Source organism: Chiloscyllium plagiosum, unplaced genomic scaffold (assembly GCF_037043375.1).
Source record: "Chiloscyllium plagiosum isolate Xiang-an unplaced genomic scaffold, Cpla_swu_hap1 HiC_scaffold_2, whole genome shotgun sequence".
NCBI lineage: Eukaryota > Metazoa > Chordata > Chondrichthyes > Orectolobiformes > Hemiscylliidae > Chiloscyllium > Chiloscyllium plagiosum.
Genome location: NW_028270140.1, coordinates 10,526,290 through 10,544,397, shown reverse-complemented (window position 1 = coordinate 10,544,397; position 18,108 = coordinate 10,526,290). Strand labels below are relative to the sequence as shown.

At 41.4% G+C, this 18,108-nt stretch overlaps 1 protein-coding gene across 2 annotated transcripts in view; it reads left to right on the top strand.

Moving 5' to 3' along the window:
* mtap (methylthioadenosine phosphorylase) overlaps positions 1-18,108 on the top strand; it is a 204,727-nt gene that overhangs the window by 36,756 nt on the left and 149,863 nt on the right. For both annotated transcript variants that reach the window (XM_043718939.2, XM_043718941.2), the window contains exon 2: positions 6,684-6,770. In XM_043718939.2, the coding sequence (XP_043574874.1) occupies positions 6,684-6,770 (87 nt within the window). The remainder of the gene's footprint in view (positions 1-6,683; positions 6,771-18,108) is intronic.

The window sequence follows — 18,108 nt, the reverse complement described above, 5'->3', positions numbered from 1 at the left end:
CAAGCTTCAGGACACTGATGCCTCAGTAAAAGACTGGGCAAACAAATCAATCTTTCTTTAGTTTGCTTTCTCTACATGATTCTACCTTACACTTCCTGCATTAGACCCTGTGGCCAGTATTTAACCCAAGGGGTCAGTGGCCTTGCCTACCTCCTGAAGAATCAAAGACAACCCAATTGAGGAGCTATGAACTAGTTTTTAGCATCGTCAGCCACTTCCATGGAGGATGACCTATCAGCCATCCCTCCTGCTGCTGGTAAACCTCTAACTGATGAGCGATGAGCTCAGTACCCTGTACCATTTCTCTTAATATTAGTAACCTCATAGCCCCTACCCCCCATCCCCCACCCCTAACTCCAAGACCTTCCAGCCCTGGGATTGGAGTGCATCAATGAGAATACTTCAGTTTGAGTGGTTGAAGGAACACACTTGTAAGCACTCTCTTGAAGAAGAGCAGGGATCTGAACTCCCACTTTGTATTTGTGTTTCCATCAAAACACTCGAGCTGATGATCTGGTCGTTGTTGCCTTGTTATTTTTTTGGCTGTTTGCTAGTCGCAAAATTGGCTGACGTGACTCTCGCATTGCAACACTTCAAAAGTACGTCAGAGACTGTAAAGCCCTTTGAGGGGCAGCTTGTGTGAAATGTTAGTTTCATTTTCTTCTGCAAACCACAAAGGTGTTGAAAAAGGACCCAAAGATTAAAACTCGCAGTCCTTGTGTGGTTTGACTTGATTTATTTGGGCTTTGTTTCCATAAGGTTTGAGATTAAATCCGTATTTTGAGTGCATATTTTAGGTTGACACTTTTTCATGGAGAGTATTGAGGGAGGGTATTGTATTCTCCAATCTTTGGGTGAAATGATGATCCTGCTCTGGTGAAAATAAAAGATTTCCATTTCATTATCCAAAGAAATTACTCTCCCACCCTGAATGGCATTCTTTCCTCAGCTAACCTCAAGAAAAGAGATAAACTGATCATTGTTGTTTGTCATAGTGCTGTACAGAGCTGGAAGCGAGTACACTTTGTCCCTGACTGTTGACACAAAATAACAGTGTCATCGTAACACCTGTACAGTCTGTTATAAAGGGAGGAGCAGTCTTAAAGAGACCACTGAAACAGCACTTTTCAATTTTCATTGACAAAGTCCAGGGTTCGATGGTGCACTGGTAGTGTCCCTACCTCTGAACCAGTTCTGAGGAAGAGTCACTCAACCTGAAGCAGCAACTCTTCTTTTCTCTTTAAAGACACTGTCAGACCTGCTGAGCTTTTCCAGCAATTTGTTTTGTCTCTGAGCCAGGAGGCTTGGGTTCAAGTCCCATCTCCGAACAAGTTGATAAAAAGTATCTGAAGAGGTTTTGTCTTAAAAAGTTACACTGACTTAGAGGTACAGTCCAATATTTTAAAATTAAACAATAGATAGCAGAAATTTCATTGTGATTTGGGCAGCATCAAGTGACAACTGTGTTGAATTGCAAATATTCAAACAACGTATGTGCAGCTCAATTTCACATCCTGATGTACGGATAATAGCGGGAAGAGAGCTCCGAAAATCTTTCTTACTCATTGGCAAGGAAGGGCTTTGCACAATTAAGTCTTTCTGTGGATGATCAGAAATAAAATGTACAGAAACGGTGTGCAAGGTTCTGGGAGACCAGCTGAAAGTGAGAATTAATTCGGGATGAACCAACTCCAACTCATGTCATACAGACAGCACCCTCGAGGATCTGCTGATCAGTTTATCACAAGATGCTGCAACAAAGCTATGAACTTGCCAAAGCGGAACTGTCAGAGAGGCTCATGTGAGTCAGTCATCACCCCTGCCCCAATTTATGCCTCTAAGAAATGGCGCAGTGACTCAGTGGTTAGCAATGCTGCCTTATAACGTCGGGGCCTGGGTTTGATTCCAGCCTCTGGCAACTGTCTGTCTGTGTGGAGTTTGCACATTCTCCCCATGTCTGTGTGGGTTTCCTCTGGATGCTCCGGTTTCCTCCCACAATCTAAAGATGTGCAGGTTAGGTGGATTGGCTAAGGGAAATTACCTGTAGTGTCCAGGGATGTGTAGGCAAGGTGGGTTAGCCATGCGAAATTCAGGGATGGGGTGGGTCTGGGTGGGATGTTCTTGGAGGGTCGGTGTGGACTTGATGGGATGAATGGCCTGCTTCCATCCTGTGGGGATTCTAAGAAGCATCTTTTGAGCATCAACATAACACTTCAAGATGGACACCCTGTATGAAGCTGTTGTGGTAAGGCAAGAACAATTATGTGCTTTAGGTGCAGCTAACACTGTTGCTATGGACACTAACGTACACCAAACCAACCAAATCTGTAACACATGCAGTTTCCCATACCTCCCCAAATTGTTGTCCAGTTTTCGTTGATATTTGTAGAGCATGCGACACATAGGCACACTCTGCATGTAGGTACAGGAGAGTCTGATTCTGAAGGCCAGGCCAGACCTCAGAACTAACAAAGCAATTCAACAGCACAGCACGTGCACAAACATAACCACATCAATGAGGGTCAGACTCAGCAAAAGGCAAAGAAGATGAAGCTTTGCATATTGTTAACTTCACTCACCAGATAGATTAGATTCCCTACAGTGTGGAAACAGGCCCTTTGGCCCAACAAGTCCACACTGACCCTCCGAAGAATAACCTACCCAGACCCATTTCCCTCTGACGAATGCATCTTACACTATGGGCAATTTAGCATGGCCAATTCACCTGACCTGCACATCTTTGGACTGTGGGAGGAAACCGGAGAACCCGAAGGAAACCCACACAGACACAGAATGTGCAAACTCCACACAGACAGTCACCCGAGGCTGGAATCCAACCTGGGGCCCTGGTGCTGTGAGGCAGCAGTGCTAACCACTGAGCCATAGTGCTGCCCACAATAGTATAAGGTGATCAGAAGCTTTTTCAACTCTTGGCATCATATGTCCTGGAAACAAAAGGATGACAATAGACATGTTACCATTATACATCTGAAGGACGTCCTTCAGAAAGAGCTGATATGATACAGCTTAGAAGAGACTGTCTCACAGCAGATAGTGGATCACCAGGTCTGTGCTTCTGATTCACAGTACAATGCAAAAATACTAGTTCACCTGGCCTTCCTAAACTCTTCAAACTGGTCGATACCAATGGTCTAAGTGGTAAGACTACCAGCAAGCATAGTTGCAATTCATGGGATTCAAATTACATCTTCTGTGGAGGAACAGACCACCCGTGTTCTGAAGGAATATGGTGCAGAAGTGAGATATATAATCCAGGTACCCTGGTGATTATGTCTAACAAGCTGAATAAATTACACACTCCACACACAGGCTAAGATAATCCTCTTGGTCAACATGTTGATGATCTTGATTACGGTGTACTCACGGTAGATCCATTCAACTATGGCCAGTGCCAGTGTAACAGTTCCCATTGATAATTACTGAAGGTAAGCAACGAGAGGTGTTGCCAGAGATCGTTATCCAAGGATGGTCTAACAGTATTAAAGTCGTACCTCAGGAAGATTGTTCATGTTGACTATTCAGAGATGAATTTGGTAAATCACAGGATTTGTTTTCCCTTGAGAAACACTTACTAACAACCATAAGCAATCTGCTGAGGCGTCATCTCTATGTTACAACAGAAAGATCTTAAGTATCTTTGCCTAGGTATAAGGCACCGTAATGTAGCAGCTGTAAACTTTTGCCTGTACTTATTTGAGTAAATGACAATAAAGCTAATTCAATTCGACATACGGGCATTGAATGTCAACGTTCCCTTTAAGCTTTCTTCCTACTACATTACCATTCAAGGGCTATGCACATCAATGGCTTCTGGAAGTAGAATTCCTGCTGTGATGTGACAATGGACATGCACAGGGCTTCCCAGCGGCCGTGCATCTTTGAGGGAACAATGTTTAATACACAAGGCGGCGAAGAACTGAGCCTACGATGAATCGGGTTAGCAAACGATTTGTTGCATGTGATGCACATCAATGCCACCAATGGAGCGAACCTTGACATCCATTTGATGTTCCACCCACACCTTGGGCGGATGTATAGTTTTCCTTTATTCGTTCACGCAATGAGAGCATCATTCGCTGGACCAGTATTTATTGCCCATCCCCTTTGATTCCAGCCTCAGGTGACTGTCTGTGTGGAGTTTGCACGTTCTCCCCGTGTCTGCATGGGTTTCCTCCGGGTGCTCCGGTTTCTTCCCACAGTCCAAAGATGTGCAGGTCAGGTCAATTGACCATGCTAAATTGTCCCATAGTGTTAGGTGCATTAGTCAGAGGGAAATGGGTCTGGATAGGTTGCTCTTCGGAGGGTCGGTGTGGACTTGTTGGGCCGAAGGGCCTGTTTCCACAATGTAGGGAATCTACTCTAATCTAATCACCCAGAGAGCAGTCATGAGTCAACCACATTGCTGTCGGTTTGGAGTCACAGACCGAGTAAGGATCACAGATTTTTCTCTCTAAGGACATGACTGAACAAGGTAGAATTTACTGACCATCGACAATAATTGTGTGGTCATTGACCGCTTTTAATTCCAGACTTTTATTGAATTAAAATTCCACTGGTGAACCCATGACGCCTGAAGTTCTAGTCCAGTGACATTGCCAAAACACTGCCATCTCCCCCCAATTCACAGTGCTTTGAGAAATTTATATTCTTGTGATGGATTACTTTTCTAATTTTACCCCTGTTTGCTGACTTAGCAATATAATGAGCAGACCGTCACTGATTGGATAAACGGCTATTTTAAGCTATCCAGAATGGATAGTGCCTGACAAACAATTCCCTAGCAAAGCATTTCAGGGCATGTGGTGTAAGTGAGAAGTGATTCATAGCACGTCATCACCCCACAATCAATGCTCAAAAGGTCCAGTAGAGTAAATGCTATGTGCCACCAAATCAACGATCAGTTAATGTCGAGCAGCTCAGCAAGATTTTAAAGTTGCAATGCTGCAATTGTGCACCACATCATTGGAGAAGGGATTACCATCCCCTGTACAGCTTGTGCGTAGAAAGTAAGTGGATAATAGTGTAAAAATAACTTGTTAGATTATTTAACACCGCAATTAGTTCCTTATGTTATGAGGGGTAGCAAATGCATTGCCGCATCAAGTAAAATACTGTACCCCAGACAAAATCCATTACAGACTGTCGGTCAGTTTCTTTATGTTGTCTTTATAGTGAAGTTTTTTTCAGAAAAGCTGCTTTTGGAATGGTTAGCTTTTTGTGATCTTGTGCCCAACATTGGTGCATATATATTGATTTTATTTAAAATGTCTGTGGCCTGAAATTATGCTCTTACTTGAACATTTTGATAAATATGTATTTTGAATTTGAATTTGAATTGAATTTGTTGCCACGTATACTGAGGCACAGTGAAAATTTGTCTTGCAAGCAATGCAGGCAGATCAGAGTTAAGTAGCAAAGATAGTAAATAATAGGTAAACAGCGGCAAAAACAAAAACACAGGGACAGGCGAATGTTAAGAGTTTGAGTCCATTCAGTAATTAGATTAGATTAGGTTACCTACAGTATGGAAATAAGCCCTTCGGCCCAACAAGTCCATACCAACCCTCTGAAGAGTAACCCACCCAGACCCATTCCCCTACCCTACACTTACCCCTGACTAATGTACCTAACACTATGGGCAATTCAGTATGGCCAATTCGCCTGACTTGCACATTTTTTTTTGCACATTCTCCCAGTGTCTGCGTGGGTTTCCTCCGGAGCAGCCGGAATGTGCAAACTCCACACAGACAGTCGGCCGAGGTGGGAATTGAACCCGGGTCTCTGGCACTGTAAGGCAACATTGCTAACCACTGAGCCACCAGTAGGGTAGAAACTGTTTTGAAACCGACTGCTGCATGTGTTCAGGCTTCTGTACCTTCTCCCTGATGGTAGAGGTTGTAGAAAAACATTGCCAGGTGGGATGGATCTTTGAGAATGCTGGCGGCCTTTCCTTGACAGCGGGACAGGTGTGGATTCTATCGATGGGCGGTTGGCCTTTGTGATTGTCCGGGCCAAGTTCACCACTCTCTGTAACTGTCTCCGATCTTGAATGGTACAGTTGCCATATCAGGTAGTGATACATTCAGACAGAATGCTCTCGATGGCACACCTATAAAAGTTGTCAAGGGTATTCGCCGTCATGCCAAATTTCCTCAGCTGCCTGAGGAAGAAGAGATGTTGTTGGGCCTTTGTAATCAGTGCATCCACATGAAGACTCCAAAAAAAGCTTGTTGGGGATGACCACGCCCAGGAGCTTGACACTCTCCACTTGTTCCACCTCTGTGCTGTTAATGTGTAGGGGGGCATGAGTAACATCTCGCCGAAAGTCAATAATGATTTCCTTGGTTTTGCTGGCATTGAGAGCTAGGTTGTTCTCAGTGCACGATCTTTCCAGGTCTTCCACCTCATGTCTGTAGTCTGTTTTGTCGCCACCTGAGATTTGACTGACTATGATGGTGTCATCAGCGAATTTGTAAATGGCATTAGTCTGGTATTTGGCAACGCAGTCATGGGTATACAGTGAGTACAGGAGGCGGTTGAGTACGCACCTCTGGGGGGCTCCATTGTTGATTAATGAGGACAACATGCTTGTCAACTAACAGTGCCTGTATAATTAGAACTGTATATTTATATTTTAATTTTCTGTTTTCATTGGATTACAGGTCGGAATTATTGGTGGATCAGGACTTGGTGACCTGGACATTTTGGAGGAAAAGACTGAGAAAAGTGTCGATACACCTTTTGGAAAGGTTTGATATTTCTGCCTATCCATACAATGTTTTTTGGTTTATTATCAGTTGTGTGTTCTGAACCAAAGATCCATTTGTAATGTTCGAAATATCTCTCTTTTAATGGAAAGAAAACACATTCTACCTCGTTTTCTTTCCTCCTCTTACCAAAGCTTTTATTGTGCTGTCACATATGTAAAGAATTTTTAGTTGTCCATTTTCAAAGGAAAAAACTTGACTATTTGGTATCTTTTTGTCTTTTCCATTTATCTGTTGTGCATTCTTGTATTTTGTCACTCTTTATATTTCTCTTTTACACTGTTATATCTGTTGTTATGACCGTGGTAATGCTTCTCTGAATTTTCCTCCTTTTTTATTTCTTCTAAACTGCAAGTATCCCCTTCTGCCTGTTGATCTAAAATGATTTATTTGTTCCTTACTTTTTAAATTTACTTTTCCCTGGAACCTTCCAATAGTTCTGCTTCCTGCAGCAGTTTCCTGGTTTCACCTTAGCTTAATATCATCCTGTCATTACTATTTCTAAATTGTCTTTGATATTTTTCTGATGATGGAGTCAGTCATTTTTTTGCCTGGTTATTCAGTATGTACTTTTGGCCCCAATCCTTCCCTCCCACACGGACGGCTTTTCAGTTCTTCTCTGTCTGTGTCCCAGTCCATCTGTATCTGTTTTGTTACCCTGATGCACTTGTGTAGTATGATCTGCCTGTAAAGCATATAAGACAACATGTTTCACTGCACCTTGGTACATTTGACAGTAATAAATCAAACCAAATCACTCAGAATTTGTGTAATGAGGAACTGTGAGCTCTGTTGGCACCCTTTCACCATCCTGTAACATGTCATAGAGTCATAGAGATGTACAGCATGGAAACAAGCCCTTCGGTCCAATCCATCCATGCCGACCAGATATCCCAACCCAATCTAGTCCCACCTACCAGCACCCGGCCCATATCCCTCCAAACCCTTCCTATTCATATACCCATCCAAATACCTCTTAAATATTGCAATTGTCAGTGCACTCCAACCAGAACTCAATCAATAAACTGGACCTGATACACAAACCACTCAGATACAGAGCCAGAAGTATCAGAAAACAGACAAACAAATACCAGGCAGGACAGACTGCCAACACTTCACGGGAGGCGCATTGACAATGTCACTTAGTGAGGTGACGAAATGTCTGCAGAAAAACACTGATGAAGGGCTTTTGCCCAAAACGTCAATTTTCCTGCTCCTCGGATGCTGCCTGACCTGCTGTGCTTTTCCAGCACCACTCTAATCTTGAGAAAAACACATCAGCTGGTTAACGAATCTACAACCTCGTCAATGCACTGACATCATTAGCTACAGGACAGAAACATTTCTCTGATATTCACCTCCGCAGTTTTGTTTTAACCCTTAAGAAGTTGACTGTTTTTATTGAGGGCGACTGGTATGAAGCAGCGATAGTTTGTGAAAATGCACCACTTCAATAAATATGTTATCAAAACGCTATTCCTTCCTCGAGTACAGACGGTGGTTGGGAAAGAAAATGTGATTCTCGTTATTACTTTCTTAGTTTCAGATCAGTTAATCACATCTGGAACTTGTTCAATATTTTGTAAAGCCATGTTCTGCATGACTCAGACAAAACTAGCAATTATTTGAGATGTGCATTATGTTTGTGCATTAGCTTATGCCAATGGTATTCAAGTAGCAAAGGCTGTATATTGCCATTAACTCATGTTGGGAGAAACAAATCGAGCCTGAGGCTTATAAGGTCTTTGTCTCATACACAGTGGGATTTTCATTTACTTACAATCCAGTTCTTGAATGACGTTAATTCATTTGAAGCATGTCCTCAGAAAAAGAACACATCAAGATGATTAAAATTACAATGATGTATTTTGTGCTAATTGTAATTGTGCTGAAAGATGATATTCAAATCTGGACCAGTTAATAAGGCACTCCATATTAAACATCATACTTCGTATCTATTGTGTTATGAAATGGGATTAAATACCTTTGCGTGGAACCATATCGCTAGGTTTCCGCCATCAGATATGCCTAAAGTAAACTGGGCTTTTCTCTTTGCAGTGACCTGCATAACCTATGGGAGTTGAAAAGTGTGGCGCTGGGAAAGCACAGCAGGTCAGGCAGCATCCAAGGAACAGGAGGATCACCTTTCAGGTATAAGCCTTTCCTGATGAAGGGCTTATGCCCGAAACATCGATTCTCCTGCTCCTCGGATGCTGCCTGACCTGCTGTGCTTTCCCAGCGCCACACTTTTCAACTCCGATTCTCCAGCATCTGCAGTCCTCACTTTCTCCTTGCTGCTAATCCTTTTCAGCTTCTAATTTCCATTGTTGTTTTCTAAAATATGGCAATGTTAACACTATATGTACTTTTCCACTTCTGCTAGAAGCTCAATGGATTCACTCTTGCCTCTTTTTTTTTTCTCCATTATCATTATAAGAATCTAATACTTTTTTAAAATCAAGCGTTATACCTAAGTTGTACCCTACAGTATTGATTTAATGCCTGTCAATTGTTTGCAGTGATTTTGTGAGGTATTTAGGTGGAATCATAAAGAACTCAATGGGATGGTTTATGTACTCTTGCCTGACGTCTGTGACAACTAGGATAATAGTGACAACTAGGATAATAGTGACAACTAGGATAATAGTGACAACTAGGATAATAGTGACTATACTTCCCTGAGAGAATTTGGATCAGAATGTTTTAATTCAAACTTCAGAACGTTGCCGTCTTTGAGCTGGTCCTGCCTTTTGAGCTGCCAGTCCTAGTTTCTTTCTTGTATTAAAATGTTTTTTTTAAAGCACCCACTGCTGGTTTTAAGCATGTTTGTGCTGCCACCTCTCAAAGGATGAGTGTTCAGTTACCAACTGCAACCTGAAGGTCAACTTATTGGGAACTGGCATTGCTGATATGGGGTAGAATGGAGGAGGTCATGATGGGGGGAGGTCTAGTGTAATGTTCAAGCAGAAAATAAGTCTGCCAGCAGTATAAGAGAGCAGGATATAATATTATAGAGCGTGGACGGAGGCTGATGAGTATTGTGATACTCCGTATGAACAGTTAGATGATGCAAAGGTTGCTTAAAGAAACAAACTTGAAATGTTGTTTTGTTCAAAGAGAGCAATTTGGATAAAGAATAGCTAATTCTGCAGTTTGTACTTCTACAATGCATATAGAAGTACTTATACTTCCTTTAAAAATCATAGAATGCCTACAGTGTGGAAACAGGCCCTTCGGCCCTGGAAGTCCACACTGATCCTCCAAAGAGTATTCCACCCTCACCCATTCCCCATTAGTCAACATTTACTCCAAACCTACACATCCCTGAACACTATGTACAATTTAGTGCGGCCAGTTCACATAACCTGCACTTCTTTGGACTATGGGAGGAAACCAAAGCACCCAGAGTAAACCCACACAGACACAGAGAATGTAAAAACTCCACACAGACAGTCGCCCAAGGCTGGAGTCGAACCCTGGTCCCTGGCGCTGTGAGGTGGCAGTGCTAGCCACTGAGCCAGCGTGCTGCCCGAGAAAAGGTTTTAAAAGTTATGGATTATTTATTTTGCTGTTTATCACTTGATTATTTTAGGTTATATATTAATTAGTGTTCATTTTGAACTGGCTATAATGTGAAGCATACAGAAGCTTTTATTTCCCACAATAAAATGATGATTTGATAACTCTGTTCATTTTCCAATAAATGAGACTTTGACAGATATGTACATAAATGTTTTATGAGGTGCAAAATCATACCAACCTCTGCAGGCTCCTATTTGGCACAGCAGAGCTCTCCACTGAGTAAGCTCAGCCATACAGTTAGGTGAGCTAGAGGATTGATTCTCACTCTGTGCTGAGCTAGCTTATCCCAAATGTCATTGATGCCAGAATCAGATTTGATGGCCTGGAGTTGGAAGGATCAGAGTCTGGCTATGCATCATAGCTATTCCATGTGCGTATGGCTCTACATTGGCAAAAGAAAAGGTTGTTTTTGACTGTGACAGTTGCTGCAGATAAATAGTCTTTCCAAATTTGCACATGGAAACTGGCACCTTGGCAAAGTACAAGATAGTGACCACCACTTGTGCAAACACGCTGCCTACAAGATAACGGCAAATGAAGGACCAACAACAAACTCTTTAATGGTACTTTCTAGATTAGTGTCTAATTTCACTGTCAATTATAAGAAATTATTGAATGTCAAATAATATAATCTGTGGGAAGAAATGGGATTTAATGACATGGGCATGTCACCTTTCCCAGACAAAGCAAAAAGGATGACGTTTGTTATTTGACTTTTCAATCAAAATCCGTTCTGATCTGCTTCAAGACCAAAGCATCACTGCAAGATTTAGGATTCATTCACAATGTCTAGCTTACTTTTCATTCAGCTATTAGAATTTCGGAAGCTTCCAACATTGAGAAATCTCAATACCAGCTCTATGTCCACTCACTTAACCTGTCATAACTTACATTCCTACCATCTTTATGTCATCGACAAATTTCAGTGGTAATTACGAACATAAGAAATAGGATGCTGCACTATTTAAAAGATCATGTCTGAAAAGACTCTGCCTCTTACCCTGACCCAACTTTAACTTTCCTGCCTGTCCCCATAACATGAGTAGGTCAAACACATCGATCTAGCTCAGTCTTGAATATATGCAATAATCCAGCCTCCCCTGCACTAATTGTAAAGGTGAGAGAAGCAATTCAACCAAATGTTCATCTCAGTAAATATCTATTGGAGGGAAAAAGTTAGAAGTTATAATTAAAGAAGTTATAGCAGGGTATTTCAATAAGTTCAAGGTACTCGGCAGAGTCAATGTTATTTGATGAAAAGGAAATAATGTTTGACCAATCTCAAAATCACTGAAGGATGCATTTGGACCATTCATTAAATAAGCATCATTACCTCGTGCCGATCTCCTTTTTATTGCACATCCAAGCACATTATTTTCATTTAACTAATCATCCCAATGCCCTCTTGAATCTACTGGAGTTCTTTGAGGAGGTAAACCGTACAGTATATAAAGGGAAACCAATGGACATAGAGTTTTTAGATTTCCAGAAGGTATTTGATAAGGCCCGACATTGGAGATTATTGTGGAAAGTGGAAGCTCCTGGTGTAGGGCGTAACGTATCGCTGTGAATAGAAGATTGGCTGGCTAATAGAAAGCAGAGGGTCGGAATAAATGGTTCATTTTTGGGTTAGCAAGTTGTAACAATTGGTGTGCCACGGGGCTCGCTGCTGAGCTTCAACTCTTTACAATTGATATAAATAACTTAGATGAAGGGACAGAATGTATGATTGTCAAACCTGTTGATGATGCAGAAGTGGATGGGAATGTTATGTTGTGAAGATGTGGCACAAGGTGACGAAAAGATGTTGATAGGTTAAATAAGTGGACAAAAATATGCAAATAGATTATACAATATGGAAATGCTAAATTGTCCCTTTTGGCAGGAAGAATAAAAAAGAAGCATTTTATTCAAACAGCAAGAGATTGCAAAGCTGTGAAATACACATGGATTTGGTTGTTCTTGTACATAAACTATAAAAAGTTAATCTATAGGTACAGCGATTAAATAAGAAAGCCAACAGAATATCATGAGGGGACTTGAATATGAAAGGAGGAAGGTTATGCTTCAGTTATACAGGGCACTGGTGAGACTGCACCTGGAGTACTGTAGAAGGCCACCTTTACTGTGCTCAATAATTGATTTGAAGGATTTAAATGAATAGGAGGGACTTTGGAGAAGTTTACTAGACCACAACCTGAAATGGGTAGGGCTGTCCCATGAGGAAAGTTTGCACTGTCTAAATTCTTATCCATTGGAGTTTAAAAGAGTAAGTACTAATTTGGTTGAAACATAAAACCATGAGATGGCTTAGCAGAGTCGATGGGGAGAGAGTGTTTCCTCTTATGGGAGAATGTAGAACTGGGCGTCACTGTTTTAAAAACAGTCATTCATTTACAAAGATTAGGCAGAATATTTTCTGAGGGTGCTCATTCTTCCTGAGAACCAGAGACCTTAAATATTATTATGGCAGAGGTGGACAGATTCCTATCAAGAAAGGGGTGGCATGGTATTGGCATAAACGGGATTGTGGATTTGAGATTACAATCCGATCAGCCATGATTTTATTGAACGGCAGAGCAGGCTCAAGGAGCTAAACGGTCTGCTCTTGCTCTTGATTTATATATTTATATGTTGATTGCGAGAAGACTTGTTCTGAAACTGTACACTTTAGTTCTTGAATTATTCATGGGGAGAAAAATCCTTTCAGCATTAACCTGTCAAGTCCACTCAGAAGCTTGTGTCTCAATGATATAATCTCTTCTGAACTCTGCTGGGTATAAACCCAACCTTTCCTTATTCAACAGTTTCTTCATTCCAGGAATCAGACGCACAAAATTTCTCTGAATTGCCACCAATAAAAGTGTGTCACGTCATGCTTTTCCTATAGGTAGGTCTTTGATGCATTGTTTCAGGCATCAGCAAACCTATTTTTAACAGTTTTTGTCAGTGTTTATTTGCATGAAAAAATTTCATCTTCTTAGACTGCCTGCAATATGCCTTTTGTCTTGTACGACCAATATAGTTTTTTCAGAACTCTTTAGTCCTTCAGAACTTATGTCAAGTCATATCTGAGTCCAAATGTTATCTCTTTCTGTATTCACGGATGCTTTCTTGAGCATTTTCTGTTTTTAGTTAAGCATTTTAATGTTTCTTTGCTCACATTAATATCTGGCTTTTTTAAAAAAAGTATTTTTATAAATAAGGATGCCTTGAGGAATAGGTAGCCAGGCCAGGTAAATGGAATTCAAGTACAGGCTAGCCATCACCTAACTGAATGGTGGAACAGACATTGAGCTGAATGCACTGTCCTGCTTGTATCCTGATTGTATGAAGTGATGTGCACTTTTTTTTTGAGTTGGAAGTACAGTTGTTCAAAAGTTGCAAAATGAAACAAAGAGATTCATGACTAGATTTATATTTGTTGGATAGATGTCTGGGAGAGTACTTGCAAACTGGAATACAGCAGTATTGGTCAGTATTGCCTGGCTGAACTGTCTCAGGATACTGATGACCTCTATTTTAGTTACATTTGCCATTAAGGGGTGTGATAGTCTCTAAAGTCATCCCTTTAGCTTCGTTTTAGCACTTCAAGAAGTAGTTGCATTATCTTATTTATCTCACTTCCCCATTATGTGAAAAGTTAAACTTGGGTGAGTGGAGTGTTCAACCACAGCTGTTATTCATCTTGTTATGACTAAGTTATATAAAATAACTTATCAAATAATCTTCACCACACCACTAAAATTCTGGTTGCTCGTCTACTGTTGCTACTAGTCGTCTACTAGTGCTGAGCTAAAACCATGAAAAAGATGTACGCATTTAAGTATTAATTATAGGACATGGGGCACTGAAAGCCAAGTCTCATATGCACAGTATTTTAAACATTCATTTATTGTTGTCAAATTTTGTCTCAGGCTTGGGGGTGCAAAACTGATGGTGTCAGGTTGTACACCCACTTTATCTAATCTCCAATGTTCAGTTTCATTGTAGTTAATGAAATTAAAAGCCAATCATAATGTATAATTGGTTCCTAATTCAATACTACTAGGTGTGATTACAGTATATACAAAAACAGAAATTGCTGGAAAAACTCAGCAGGTCTGGCAGCAGCTGTGGAGAGAAATCAGGGTTAATGTTTCAGGTGAAATGACCCTTCCTTCAAAGTGACCTTGCTCTGAGGGATTTGACCTGAAACATTAACTCTGATTTCTGTCCACAAATGCTGTCAGACTTGCTGAGCTTTTTCAGCAATTTCTGTTATTGTTTCTCATTTACAGCATCTGCAGTTCTTTCGGCTTTTATGGGGGTGATTATATATATTTCTTCTGTTTTTATTTGTGTTTGCTTTAAAAATAAGTGCCAGATCCTGATTTTTGTGGATACCTACCTTCCTTAGCTGAGCTCAGAAATTGATGCGTCACTTTCAGCAATGTTTTTCCCATTGAATTTCAGTGTAGGAATGCTGAGGCTGTTCAACATATTTTCACACCTCGCGTAGTAACAGATTTGTACACTAGTGAAAAAGCATTTACTACCGATTTAATGTTGGCTCTGGTGTAGTTATTGTGTCATCATGTTTCGTCTGCGGATTACTGTATTCTTTACACTTTCTCTGTTGAACGGAGACCAGTAGTGCCCTCCCTTTCACAGAACTAGTTATACTTCGTTAAGTGAGCTTTAGGGTTCAGCGTTGGTGAGTTCTTCAGTCCAGTGGTTAGCAGGGAAAGCACTGGGGGTGTGGGAAGGATGAGATGTTATCACTGCCAACCTTGATCTTCTCCTGATCTACACAGACAGGTATATAACGTACAGACACGCATTTTGCAGCAAAGGTCAATGAATAGACACCTTTCACACAACGTTGAGGTTAGATGTCGCATCCTGAATATGTGGTTCATGTTCAGCAATTCACTGCAGAAAGATTGAATGAGTTCCTTTGTGCCTAAATTGAACGTTTAACCACTTTTAAAATCCAATCAGGGGAAGGAGGCTTTGCTGGGCTGGACCAGTATTTATTACCCGTTCTGAAATACAGGTAGTTCTTCTATAACATGATGGTTGTGTTCTTGTGCAACATCACTTTATAGAAAAATCGGGCTTTAGAAACAGCACTTAGTGTTTGCGATGTAATTGCATTACAGCCAATACGCGTTTTAAAAGTTCGCACTTTAGAAACAGCGTCCTGAATTCGTTAATTGTGAGTTCGAGCTAATGAAATGAGTGTTATAGCAGAACGACATGTAACTGCACAGAGTCCGGTATCCCACCACCAAGTCACTGTTCAGTTACTTGGGCACAGTACACTGGCTACGGCCAGCCAGCTCCGAGTCAGTCCCTGAACTGAGGAGATGCTAAATCCTTTGTTAATTTTTTTTAATTGAATGAATAATTTATTGTCATGTATTTTTCCTAAGTTCAGTGAAAAGTGCTAATTGCCACCACACTCTGGCACAATTTTTAATTTAAAAATATATAAGAAGATATAATAGAGTTTATCTTTATCCCCCTCATGGCTCTGTGGTTTCTGTATGGGTTCCGGGCCCACGAAATTCCCTGTAATATTGGTTAGCCACGGCTTTCGGATTGGCCCAGGTTAACAACCGCAATCGGATCTCGTAGTCAACAAGATCCACCTGGGTCCAATCACTACAGTTCCTAATTGTCCAGGAGAAAGTAATGGTCTTTTTGAACAGCCAGGGGCCCTTTGGTGTAGGTCGATTTTGGAGACTGAAAATTACGGGAGGGCTCAGTAGGACAAATCTAGAGAAGCTATTTTCTCTGGTGTGGAACCCAGATCAACAAGGCACATTCTTAAAAGTAAAATAAAGCCACTGAGGAGTACAATCAAGTCGCACTTTATTTGTGCGAAGGATATGAGAGATCTGGTATTTTCTTCTTTAAAAGTCTGCATGGGTTATAGGCCAATTGTAATTTGCAAGGCTGAGATTGATAGTTCTTCAGGTGAAGGTATTAATAAAGGTGGAAGAATGGCAGGTAGATGGAGTTGTGGCACAATTTGGCCATTATCTGGCTGGAGCGCTCAGCTTTGGGTCAGTAGTGTGTCTGGCAGTATATTTAACCATTAAGCCATGGGGACTGAGAGGAGATTTTGCACACAACATTTTGAATCTATTCATGAATGACCAGCATTGAATATGCACACTCCACCCAGTCCACATTACATTGCCAAGGACTGAGAGCTGTCTCTTAAACCACAACTCTCTGAAAAATAGCTGTAGTATTTGACATCATTTATAACTCTAAACTAATGTACTAAGTAATTTTCATTCAAACATGCAAGAAGCCTGACTATTATAATACTTGCCAATTTAAGGAGAAACATTAATTGTTAGCTGTAAATCGAAGAGAGGATTTTTGTTGAGCAAATGTATTAAGGGAAATGGGTAAGAGGCAAGTATATGGAGTAAGGCACGGACCAGCCATGATCTCACTAAATGGCAGAACAGACTCCAGGGGCTGAATGGCCTACTCCTGTTCCTACGTTCTTATTAGGAATTATTAACTATGAAGACATCTCTACCCCATACATCTCCTTCCTTTAGTGTCACACAAATAGAGTACTTGCTCCCTGATACTGGGGAAATACCTTTGGTTTAATGTTTATCATGATTGCACCAACAGAAACTAGAATTTAGTGAATTACGAGCTTTTGAAACTCAATCTAATCTTATCAGGATTTGAATGTGGTCAGTTTATTCATCACTAGTGATTTGTAGCAAAAGAAGTTACATATCTTATGTTGCACGGATAATTCTGGTGCACAGGGAGGGGCTTGCTCTCAAGTTGTTATTGTGCAGCCCGGAGGCTGATTAGCCAGACAGTTGATTGCATTTCGGAAAGGCAAATCAGGGCAAGACTTATTCACTAAATGGCAAGGTCCAAGGGAGCGTTGCTGAACAAAGAGACCTTGGAGTAAGCTTCATAGTTCCTTGCAAGTGGAATCACAGGTAGAAAGGATAGTGAAGAAGGCATTTGATACACTTGCCTCTATTGGTCAGTGCATTGAGTACAGGAGTTGGGAGTAAGGTTGCGGCTGTACAGGATATTGGTTAGGCCACTGTTGGAATATTACACTCATTTCTGGTTTCCCTGCTATCGGAAAGATGTTGTTAAACTTGGAAGTGTTCAGCAAAGATTTACAAGTATGTTGCCAGGGTTGGACGGCACGGTGGCACAGTGCTTAGCACTGCTGCCTCACAGCGCCAGAGACCCGGGTTCAATTCCCGCCTCAGGCGACTGACTGTGTGGAGTTTGCACGTTCTCCCCGTGTCTGCGTGGGTTTCCTCCGGGTGCTCCGGTTTCCTCCCACAGTCACAAAGGTGTGCAGGGTCAGGTGAATTGGCCAAACTAAATTGCCCGTAGTGTTAGATAAGGGGTAAATGTAGGGGTATGGGTGGGTTTCGCTTCGGCGGGTCGGTGTGGACTTGTTGGGCTGAAGGGCCTGTTTCCACACTGTAATGTAATCTAATCTTGGAGGGTTTGAGCTGTAGGGAGAGGCAGAATAGGCTGGGGCTATTTTCCCTGGAGCATCAGAGGCTAAGAGGTGACCTTATAGAGGTTTATAAAATCATGAAGAGCATGGATAGGTTGAGTATGCCTAGGTCTTTTTGTCCCTGGGGTGGGGGAGTCCAAAACTTGAGGGCAGAGATTTAAGGTGAGAGGGGAAAGATTTAAAAGGGACCTATGGGACAAGGTTTTCAAACAGTGGTGCATG